The sequence below is a fragment of the Bombina bombina genome, chromosome 7, assembly GCF_027579735.1.
Source record: "Bombina bombina isolate aBomBom1 chromosome 7, aBomBom1.pri, whole genome shotgun sequence".
In the NCBI taxonomy this organism is placed as follows: Eukaryota; Metazoa; Chordata; class Amphibia; order Anura; family Bombinatoridae; genus Bombina; species Bombina bombina.
The window spans coordinates 572805140-572817497 of NC_069505.1; the positions used below are offsets into that span (position 1 = coordinate 572805140).

Consider the following 12358-nt stretch of genomic DNA (forward strand, 5'->3'; position numbering starts at 1 on the left):
CCGCCAAATGCGAGCAAACAATTAAAAAAAAATTTTTTTTTCACAATTTTAGGTTTCTCACTGAAATTATTTACAAACAGCTTGTGCTATTATGGCACAAATTGTTGTAAAAGCTTCTTTGGGATCCCCTTTGTTCAGAAATAGCAGACATATATGGCTTTGGCATTGCTTTTTGGTAATTAGAAGGCCACTAAATGCTGCTGCGCACCACACGTAAATTATGCCCAGCAGTGAAGGGGTTAATTAGGTAGGTTGTAGGGAGCTTGCAGGGTTAATTTTAGCTTTAGGGTAGAGATCAGCTGACACATCCCACCCCCTGATCCCTCCCAAACAGCTCTCTTCCCTCCCCCACCCCACAATTGTCCCCGCCATCTTAAGTACTGGCAGAAAGTCTGCCAGTACTAAATAAAAGGAGTTTTTCTTTTTTTTTAATAAAAAAAAATAAAATGTTTTAGCTGTGATGGACCCCTGCCTTAGCCCCAACCTCCATGATCCCCCCCCCCCCCCCCCCAGCTCTCTAACACTCTCCCCTACCTATTTGCCGCCATCTTGGGTACTGGCAGCTGTCTGCCAGTACCCAATTTGCCCCCAAAAACAAAAGTATCTTTTTCTCTTTTTGCAATTATTAATATTTTCTGTAGTGTAGCAGCCCCCCACAATACCCCAACCCCCTCCCCCTCCCAGATCCTTATATATTTATATTTTTAACATCTTTTTTCCCCCCTCTTCCCTCCTCATTGGTGTCAGTGGCCAGCTAATCGCGCGCGCGCACGCGCGCCCCCGCACGCTCCCGGCACCCGGCGTGCACATTGCACTTACAGGAACCGGATGCCGGGTAGCGATGGGCCGCCCACCCGCCTCCCTGTTATGCTCCCACCCACCAACGAACCGGCACCATCGCTACCGGTGCAGAGAGGGCCACAGAGTGGCTCTCTCTGCATCTGAGTCTTCTAAAAAGGTATTGCAGGATGCCTCCATATGGAGGCATCACTGCAATACCCTGAGAGCTGCTGGAAGCGATTGCGATCGCTTCCAGCACTCTCTTAGACAACTGACGTACCAGGTACGTCTATTGTCATTAACTGGTTGTTAATGCATGACGTACCTGGTACGTCAGTTGTCATTAAGGGGTTAAACACCAATGATCTAGTCATATGTAGCATATGCTCCTGAAACAGTAATAACTTTAACTCAAATAATTGAAAAGCTGAATATATATACAAATAAACAAATGATCTCAATATATAAAGAACATATTTACTCAATATTTTTTATAACATATATGACCTGAAAATAGTGATGTTCTGACATGAGCACATTCAACGCTGTGTCTTAATAGGTGCGTAAGTTATCTTCTCTTCCGTATGTTTGCTCCTTGGGCGAGAAGGCACTTTTCTGTTGGCGATCTCAGCATAATGAAGTGTAGGTTCCATGTTGTGCTCCTCGTCCTATAATGAAGAACCAAAAATAAGTCTATAATCCCTGCAGAACCTTTTATTGTATAAAAATATAAATTATGCTTACCTGATAATTTCATTTCCATCGTGGGGAGGAGAGTCCACGGCTTCACTAATTACTTGTGGGAATTAAGAACCTGGCCACTAGGAGGAGGCAAAGACACCCCAGCCAAAGGCTTAAATACCTCCCCCACTTCCCTCATCCCCCAGTCATTCTGCCGAGGGAACAAAGAACAGTAGGAGAAATATCAAGGTATAAATGGTGTCAGAAGAATAATATTAATTTTAGGTCCGCCCACCGGAGCAACGGGTGGAAGCCATGGACTCTCCTCCCCACGATGGAAATTAAATTATTAGGTAAGCATAATTTATATTTTCCATCTAAAGAGGAGGAGAGTCCGCAGCTTCATTCATTACTTGTGGGAACAAATACCCAAGCTCAAGAGGACACTGAATGAAAGAAATGGGAGGGCAAAGAAGGCGGACCCTAATCTGAGGGCACCACAGCCTGTAAAACCTTTCTCCCAAAATCTGCTTCCGCCGAAGCAAAAACGTCAAATTTGTAAAAAATTTTAAAGGTATGTAAGGAGGACCAGGTAGCTGTCTTACAATTCTGTTCCATAGAGGCCTCATTCTTGAAGGCCCAAGAAGAAGCCACAGCTCTAGTTGAGTGAGCCGTGATCCTCTGAGGGGGCTTATGTTATGCTGTCTGGTAGGCCAAGTATATCATGCTCCTCAACCAAAAGAACAAAGAAGTTGAAGAGGCCTTCTACCCCTTGTGCTTCCCTGAATACACCACAAAAGGAGATGTAGACTGTCTGAAATCCTTCGTAGCCTGAAGATAAAACTTCAAAGCACGAACCACATCCAAATTATGAAGTAACCTCTCCTTAGGAGAAGAAGAGTTAGGACACAAAGAAGGAACAACTAGTTCCTGATTGATATTACGAGTAGACACAACCTTGGGAAGAAATCCAAAACCAGTGCAAAGAACAGCCTTATCAGCATGAAAAACCAGATAAGGAGGCTCATATTGCAAGGCTGCCAACTCAGATACTCGTCATGGCGATGCAATAGCCAACAAAAACAGAACCTTCCAAGAAAGTAACTTAATGTCAAGAGAGTGCATAGGTTCAAACGGAACGCTCTGCAACACCTTCAGAACCAAGTTCAAGCTCCAGGGAGGAGCGGACTGTCTAAAAACAGGCCTGATTCTAGACAGAGGCTAGACAAAAGACTGGATATCAGGAAGCTCAGCGAGCCTCTTGTGCAACAGAACAGATAAAGCCGAAATCTGCCCCTTCAAGGAACTAGCGGCAAGCCCCTTCTCCTATCCATACTTTTCACACCAGGACAAGTAAGTCCTCCACACCTTATGATAGATGCAATAAGTGACCGGCTTCCTGGCCTGAACGAGAGTATCAATCACTCTCTTAGCTAAAACTAAGCGTTCAATCTCCACGCAGTCAGCCTCAGAGAATCTAGATTTTGATGTTGAAAGGTACCCTATGCCAACAGATCCCTGCAACAGGGTAACCTACATGGAGGAGACAATGACATCCCCCACAGATCCGCAAACCACGTCCTCCACGGCCACGACGGAGCAATCAGAATAGCCTAAGCTTGCTCCTGCTTGATGCGGGCCACTACTCAAGGTAGAAGTGGCAACGGTGGAAAAACATAAACTGGGTTGAACCCCCAAGGAACCGCTAAGGTGTCTGTCAGCTCTGCCTGGGGATCCCTGGATCGCGACCCGTATCTGGGTAGCTTGCAATTGAGTCTGGACACCATGAGATCTATCTCCGGTGTCCCCCATTGGAGACAAACCTCCGCAAACACCTCGGGATAGAGAGACCATTCCCCTGGATGGAATGATTGCCTGCTTAGAAAATCCACTTCCCAGGTGTTCACACCTGGAATGTGGATTACTGAGAGTGAGCAGCTGTGGGACTCTGCCCATTCCAATATCTGAGAAACCTCCTTCATTGCTAGGGAGCTTCTCGTCCCCCCCTGATGGTTGATGTAAGCCACGAGGTAATGTTCTCAACATGCACAGCTGAAGAGGTCTGAGATGGAACCTGGTGAATGGAATGACATAGATGCTGGACACCATGAGCCCGATCACCTCCATACTCTGAGCCACTGAGGGACTGGAGGAGGACTGAAGGGCAAGACAGGTGGACACAATCTTCCTGCGTCACTGATCTGTGAGAAATATCTTCATTGATATAAAATCTATTATCGTTCCCAGGAACTTCACCCTGTTGCTGGGAATCAGGGAGCTCTTTCCTGAGTTTATCTTCCAACCGTGAGATTGGAGTAATGAAAGAAGGGCCCTGGAGTGATCCTCTGCGGGACTGAATGACTGTGCCTAGAATAGGATGTCATCCAGATAGGGCGCCACAGCAATGCCTCTGGATCTGGCCACTGTAAGTAGTGTCCCCAGAACCTTCGTAAAGACTCTCAGGGCCTTTGCCAGACCAAAGGGAAGGGCCACAAACTGGAAATGTTGGTCCAGAAAGCAAATCTCAGGAACCTAAAGTAATCCCTGTGGATAGGCATATGAAGGTAGGCATCCTTCAAGTCTATTGTCATCATGAACTGACCCTCTTGAACTAGGGGCAGAATCGATCTGATCGTTTCCATTTTGAACGATGGGACAGCCAGAAATGTATTTAAACATTTTAGGTCTAGAATCAGGCGGAACGTGCCCTCCTTCTTTGGGACCACAAAAAGGTTTGAATAGTACCCTAGACCCCTTTCTGCTGTGGCTACTGGTACAATAACTCCAAGAGAAGAGAAATCCCTCACACAGTCTAGAAAGGCTTCTCTCTTTTCTGGTCTGGAAGACAGATTTGAGAGGAGGAATCTGCCCCTGGGCGGATGAGATCTGAACCCTATCCTGTAACCCTGGGCGATAACCTCAAGAAACCAAGGGTCCTGAACATCCTGCAACCAGGCCTCTGAGAAGAGAGATAATCTGCCCCCTACTTGGTCCGGAGGCCGGTCGGGGGCCGCCTCTTCATGCCGACTGTGTTTCGGCGGGCTTCTTGTTCTGCTTGGACATATTCCAAGACTGAGCTGGTTTCCAAGTACCCTTGGACTGATCCGCTTTCGCAGTGGACTGCTAGCGTTGGGCCTTGTCCGCACAAAAGGGACAAAAAGTAGTTCTCTTAGACTTAACCTTTTATCCTGCGGTAGGAAAGCGCCCTTGCCTCCTGTAACCGTGGGTATGATTGAGTCCAATCCTGGACCGAACAGGATCTTTCCCTGAAAGGGAAGGGACAGAAGTCTGGACTTAGAGGTCATGTCCGCAGACCATGATTTTAGCCACAGAGCCCTGCGGGCTAAAACGGAAAAACCTGACACCTTTGCGTTCAGGCGATTAATTTGCATATTGGCATCACAAATAAAAGAATTTGCAACCCTCAAGGCCTTAATTCTCTCCTGTATCTCGTTGAGGGGAGTCTTCCTCTTGACCATGTCCGACAGAGACTCACAGCAATATGTCGCAGCTACCACCGCTGCTGGCTGAAAAACAAACCCTGTGTGTTGGAACATCTTTGTTAACATGTTCTCCAACTTTTTATCCATGGGCTCTTTAAATGACGAACTATCCTTAAGAGGAATCGTTGTCCACTTTGCGAGCGTAGAGATAGCATAGAGTAGAATATATATGCTCTCCAGCACCTTTGTATCAAATGGGTGACCACGCCATCCAGGACTCCACACCAACAAGTCCCAAATACAATGTAGAAAAAAGAAGCAGCTTGCAGCACTCCAGAATAAATGATGTATATTTATTTACATCTACTCCAAACAAACATAGAACAACGTTTCGGGTGTTATCCCTTAATCATGTTGTATAGCGTAGAGATAGCACTATCCACCTTAGGGACAGTCCCCCATAGCTCGAGCTGAGAGTCCTGGACAGGGAACAGCTTCTTAAAGGAAGAAGAAGGGGAAAAGGAAGAACCTAATCTCTCCCATTTATTCTTAATAATGTTAGCCATCTTAACAGGAACCGGGAAGGTCTGAGGTACCACCCTCTCCTCATACATTTTATCAAACTTAGGAATCGAAGGTTCCTCCGGTAGTTTCGGTTCCGGAACCTTGAGGGTAGCAAGCACTTGCTTCAGCAAAAAGCGCGAAATTTCCATCCTAAACCTAAAGTCAGGCTACTGTGCAGTGGGAGCTTTAGATGACATGGACTCCGACCCAGAAGGAACATCCTCCGAAGAGTCGGAGTCGTCCTTGTCAGCGGATCTTTCCGAGATATCCATTGGAGTATAAGACCCCTGGGCCGAATCGCCATATTTTACCTTACGCTTGCACTTTGCAGAACGTGGTAAGGCACTTATCACCTTAGAGACCGCCGTTGGCAGTTGATCCGCAAAATCTGATGGCCAACGGATCTCTCCCGTAGGAGAAATAGACATGCCCTCGGGCACTGCATGTGTACTCGGAGATGTATGTAGGGAACGCACCTCACAGGACGGGGAGCCCTCAGAGGTGGACAGCTCAGTAGTACTAGACATCCTTTTCTTTCGAGATGTCATGGCTCTATCAAGGCATGTGGAACATAGTCGAGCAGGCAGATATACCAGAACCTCCTTGCAATAAACACAGGTACTAGACTTAGTTAAAGAGGGAGTACCCTCTAACGCGTCAGAGTCCTCCATAGTTTGCGGCTTTAGTACAAACTAGTTATAATCTAATAAAAATGGCACCTTTATAATCTCCAATGGCCGGGGCACTCACCACCTCCTATGACCCGGACCAAAGAAACCGTTACGTCTCCTTCGCCACCGTTCAAGCAAGGAAGTCACCCGACAGAAGGAATGCCTCACAGGACCGTCCATGCACTAGGGAGAAAACGTGGCAAAACTGCCGTGCAAATACTCCCGGAAATTAAACTAAAGTCCACCCATTGCCAGAGCCACATCTGACACATATTGCACTAATGACACAACAAACAATATTATGCACAACCCCCCCCCCCCACACTGTTCAATAATCCCCCTACCAGGGATATTAACCCTATAAAGATAAAAAGTATCACACTGTGACCCTTCTTCTGCGTTATCATTATGTGTATAAAAAATGAAACGATCTTACCAGAATCTACGCCATGGAACAGGAACACGGCCTCTCAAGTGTGACAGTGTAGTAGCATCGCTGCTGACATGGACTTGAGTGTAGAAAGCAGGCCACCTACATTACAGTTATTAACCCCTAATCTGCCACCCCCGATATCGCTGTCACCTACATACAGTTATTAACCCCTAATCTGCTGCCCCTAACATTGCCGCCACCTAAATAAAACTATTAACCCCAATCTGCCGCTCCCGATATCACTGCCACCTACATTACAGTTATTAACCCCTAATCTGCTGCCCCTAACATTGCCGCCACCTAAATAAAACTATTAACCCCAATCTGCCGCGCCCAATGTCGCTGCCAATATACTAAAGTTATTAACCCCTAAACCTCTGGCCTCCTACATCACTAACACTAAATAAATATATTAACCCCTAAACCTAACCCTAACATAACCCTAACCCTAAGTATAACCCTAACGTAACCCTAAGCCTAAGTCTAACCCTAACCCCCCTAACTTAAATATAATTAAAATAAATCTAAATTAAACTTACAATTATTACCTAAATAATTCCTATTTACAACTAAATACTTACCTGTAAAAAAAAAAACTAAGCTAGCTACAATATAACTAATAGTTATATTGTATCTATCTTAGGTTTTATTTTTATTTCACAGGTAAGTTTGTATTTATTTTAACTAGGTAGACTAGTTAGTAAATAGTTATTAACTATTTACTAGCTATCTAGTTAAAATAAATACAAATTTACCTGTAAAATAAAACCTAACCTGCCTTACACTAAACCCTAACATTACAATAAAATAAAATAAATTAAACTAATGAAATACAATTATCTAAATTACAAAAAAAATAAACACTAAATTACACAAAATAAAAAACGAAATGATCAAAAATAAAAAAATGAATTACTCCTAATCTAATAGCCCTATCAAAATAAAAAAGCCCACCCAAAATAAAAAAAAAAACCTTAGCCTACACTAAACCGCCAATTGGCCCTTAAAAGGGCCTTTTGCGAGGCATTGCCCCAAAGAAATCAGCTCTTTTACCTGTTAAAAAAAAATACAAACACCCCCCAACAGTAAAACCCACCACCCATCCACCCACCCAACCAAACCCCCAAATAAAAATCTAAATAAACCTAAGCTAACCATTGCCCTGAAAAGGGCATTTGGATGGGCATTGGCCTTAAAAGGGCATTTATCTCTTTTACATTGCCCAAACCCTAAGCTAAAAATAAAACCCACCCAATAAACCCTTAAAAAAACACTAACCCCCTGACAATCCACTTACAGTTTTCGAAGACCGGACATCCATCCTCATCCAGGCGGCAGAAGTCTTCATCAAGCGGGCAGAAGTCCTCATCGAAGCTGGCAGAAGTCTTCATCCAAGCAGGCAGAAGTCTTCATCCAAACGGCATCTACTATTTTCATCCATCCGGCGCTGAGCAGGTCCATCTTCAAGACATCGGGCGCGGAGCATCCTCTTCTTCCGATCGCTGCTGTAGAATGAAATATCCCTTTAAGTGATGTCATCCAAGATGGCATCCCTTACATTCCGATTGGCCGATTCTGAATTCTATCAGCCAATAGGAATTAGACTTGTGCATGATTGAAAAATTTGTTTCGGTTCAAATTGATTTGGATTTTTTTGAATTTCGGTTCGGAACGATTCGAATTCGGAAAAATTTGAATGAATTCGTTTCGGATTCGTTTTGGATTCATTCGGATTCGGATTCGGTTCGGAAATTCGGAATTTTGGTATGTGTGGGATATGCTGTGTATTAGACTAGTATTATGTACTGTATATTAGGTGTAACCCATAGAAGAGTGATATAACCTAATATACTGTACAATACTAGTGTAATCCATTGCCATCCGAATCTACCGAATAAATCTGAGCTAATTCGGATTTATTCGTAGATTCAGCACTATTTTAATTCGGAAATTCGAATCGATCCGAATCTACTGAATTCGGACGAATTTCCGAATCGATCCAAAACGAATCGCACATATCTAATAGGAATTAAAGGTGAAAAAATCCTATTGGCTGTTGCAATCAGCCAATAGGATTGAGCTTGCATCCAATAGGAATTAAAGGTGAAAAAATCCTATTGGTTGTTGCAATCAGCCAATAGGATTGAGCTTGAATCCAATAGGAATTAAAGGTGAAAAAATCTTATTGGCTGTTGCAATCAGCCAATAGGACTGAGCTTGCATCCAATAGGAATTAAAGGTGAAAAAAATCCTATTGGTTGTTGCAATCAGCCAACAGGATTGAGCTTGCATCCAATAGAAATTAAAGGTGAAAAAATCATATTGGTTGTTGCAATCAGCCAATAGGATTGAGCTTTCATCCTATTGGCTGATGCAATCAGCCATTAGGATTGAGCTTGCATTCTATTGGCTATTCCAATCAGCCAATAGAATGCAAGCTCAATCCTATTGGCAGATTGCAACAGCCAATAGGATTTTTTCACCTTTAATTCCTATTGGCTGATAGAATTCTATCAGCCAATCGGAATGTAAGGGACACCATCTTGGATGACGTCACTTAAAGGGAAACTTCATTCTACAGCAGCGATCGGAAGAAGAGAATGCTCTGCGCCGGATGTCTTGAAGACAGACTCGCTCCACGCCGGATGGATGAAGATAGAAGATACCGTCTGGATGAAAACTTCTGTCGGCTTCGATGAGGACTTCTGCCCGCTTGGATGAAGACTTCTGCCACCTGGATGAGGATGGATGTCTGGTCTTCGAAAACTGTAAGTGGATCATCGGGGGTTAGTGTTAGGTTGTTTTAAGGGTTTATTAGGTGGGTTTTATTTTTAATTTAGGGTTTGGGCAATGTAAAAGAGCTAAATGCCCTTTTAAGGGCAATGCCCATCCAAATTCCCTTTTCAGGACAATGGTTAGCTTAGTTTTATTTAGATAGGTTTTTATTTCTCGGGTTTGGTTGGGTGGGTGGTGGGTTTTACTGTTGGGGGTAACAGGTAAAAGAGCTAATTTCTTTGGGGCAATGCCCCGCAAAAGGCCCTTTTAAGGGCCATTGGCAGTTTAGTGTAGGCTAGGGTTTTTTTTATTTTGGGTGGGCTTTTTTATTTTGATAGGGCTATTAGATTAGGAGTAATTTGTTTTTATTTTTGATAATTATCGTTTTTTATTTTGGGTAATTTACTGTTTATTTCTTTTTGTAATTTAAATAATTGCATTTTATTAATTTAATTTATTTTACTGTAATGTTAGGTTTTAGTGTAAGGCAGGTTAGGTTTTATTTTACAGGTAAGTTTGTATTTATTTTAACTAGGTAGTTAGTAAATAGTTAATAACTATTTACTAACTAGTCTACCTAGTTAAAATAAATACAAACTTACTTGCGAAATAAAAATAAAACCTAAGCTAGCTACAATGTAACTATTAGTTATTTTGTAGCTAGCTCAGGTTTTATTTTATAGGTATTTAGTTTTAAATAGGAATTATTTAGGTAATAATTGTAAGTTTTATTTAGATTTATTTTAATTATAGTTAAGTTAGGGGGTGTTAGGGTTAGGCTTAGGGGTTAATATATTTATGTAGTGATGTGGGAGGCCAGAGGTTTAGGGGTTAATAGTTTATTCTATTATACTTCATTGTGGGGGGCTTGCGGTTTAGTGGTTAATAGGTTTATTATAGCAGCGGTGTTGGCAGACGGCAGATTAGAGGTTAATAATATTTAAATAGTGTTTGTGATGCGGGAGGGCGGCAGTTTAGGCGTTAGGGGTTAGGGGTTTATTATAGTGGCGACGATGTCGGGGAGCGGCGGAATAGGGGTTTATACATTTTTTAAGTGGCGGCGATGTCCGGAACGCCAGATTAGGGGTTAATATTTTTATTATTGTGTTTGCGATGTGGGAGGGCCTCGGTTTAGGGGTTAATAGGTAGTTTATGGGTGTTAGTGTACTTTTTAACACTTTAGTTATGAGTTTTATGTTACAGCTTTGTAACGTAAAACTCATAACTACTGACTTTAGATGACGGTACGGATCTTGTCATTTTAGGCTGTACTGCTCACTTTTTGGCCTCACAGCAAAACTTGTAATACCGGCACTATGAAAGTCCTATTGAAAAAGGACTTTTTTTAAAAGTGCGGTACTGACGTTGTGTGACGGACAAAAAGGTGTGCGGTACACCTATTCTCACAAGACTTGTAATAGCGGCATTAGGGAAAAAGCATTGTTATGAAGCATAACGCTGCTTTTTCACTCATAACGCCAAACTCGTAATCTAGCTGATAGTTAAGCTTGCAGTCATACTCAAGAGAATTAAAAAAAAGTAGTTACCCAAATAAAGCCTAGATTAAGTGGAGCGATACATTGTTATCGCTCATGAGCGCTAACTGTGTTCAAAGTAAAAACTGATCGTTCCCAGGTTTGCGTGGGTATTTACAAGTTGAAAATAAAATGTTAGAGCACAAGCAAAAGATTTAGGCGCGCTAGCTTCAGAATTGCGGATATTGCGACCATGTAAACACCATTTAACACCATATCCCTATAGACTTCTAAAGGAAGACTTTTCTATTTATCACTCGCACGCTAACCCGAAAATGCGCTAGACCAACTGCGCTAGATCAGAAGATGTGTTAGGAATATTTTCACATTCCTGTGTTCTTTTTATTTAAAAAAATATATTTCTATATATATCTGTATATTTTTGTAAAATATATATCTATACCTATATATCTATATGAATATATACAGATATAGATATGTATATAGATATATACTTTTTTATATATAGATATTTATAGAAATATATTTTTAAAAATAAAAATAACATTTTCTTCTGAATGAAGAACATAGGATTGTGAAGTATGATTATTCAAAACATATAACATATTAAAATTGATTAATAAAGGTATTGGACTGGGAAGGGCTCAATAGTGTATATATATATATATCTGTATATGTCTATATGTATGTGTGTGTGTGTATATATATATATAAATATATATATATATATATATATATATATATATATATGTGTGTTTATATTATGTTTGTGACTGTGCACATACATATTTACACTAGTAAGTGTTCTGCTATATTTCAGTTACTGGCAGCTGCATGCTGAAAAAAACAAAACAGTCAATCAGCACCATCAGTGCTGATGTCAAATTTACTTTACTGTGATCTTATGAGATTTCATAGTAAACTTCCTAAAACTGAGGAGTGAAATAACATGACAGATGTACACTTGATTGAAAGTCCTGGGACTAACATCCTATTTGGCTGCTTAAAGTCCCTTTACAATGGGATGTGGCTACTACGGAAATTTTGAGGTTAAATATCTTTTCTTTTTTTACATAGAAATAGATAGGAAATATTTTCTGGTCAGATTTTTACACCTATAACGCATCACTTTTAAGTGCTTAAACATTAGGGTATCATGTCCCATTTTATTGTGCCATACAAGCCATAGATGATTCTCTGAGGCATGTTGTTTGAATACTGGTGCACTGGCCCTCACATCATATGTGCATATGCCGCTGAAAAACAGTAATAACTTTTAGTAGAGGCATTTTTGCTAATGGAGGTATATTTCAAAAACATAATTTATGTAAGAACTTACCTGATAAATTAATTTCTTTCATATTGGCAAGAGTCCATGAGCTAGTGACGAATGGGATATACAATCCTACCAGGAGGGGCAAAGTTTCCCAAACCTCAAAATTCCTATAAATACACCCCTCAACCCACCCACAATTCAGTTTAACTAATAGCCAAGCAGTGGGGTGATAAAGAAAG

At 41.6% G+C, this 12358-nt stretch overlaps 1 protein-coding gene across 1 annotated transcript in view; it reads right to left on the bottom strand.

Moving 5' to 3' along the window:
- Nucleotides 1-1237: 1237 nt before the first annotated feature.
- The window catches only part of LOC128636587 (uncharacterized), a 60067-nt gene continuing 48946 nt past the window's right edge, over nt 1238-12358 (bottom strand). The window contains exon 4 of the mRNA XM_053689581.1: nt 1238-1448. Within this exon, the coding sequence (XP_053545556.1) occupies nt 1320-1448 (129 nt within the window). The 3' untranslated portion in view covers nt 1238-1319. The remainder of the gene's footprint in view (nt 1449-12358) is intronic.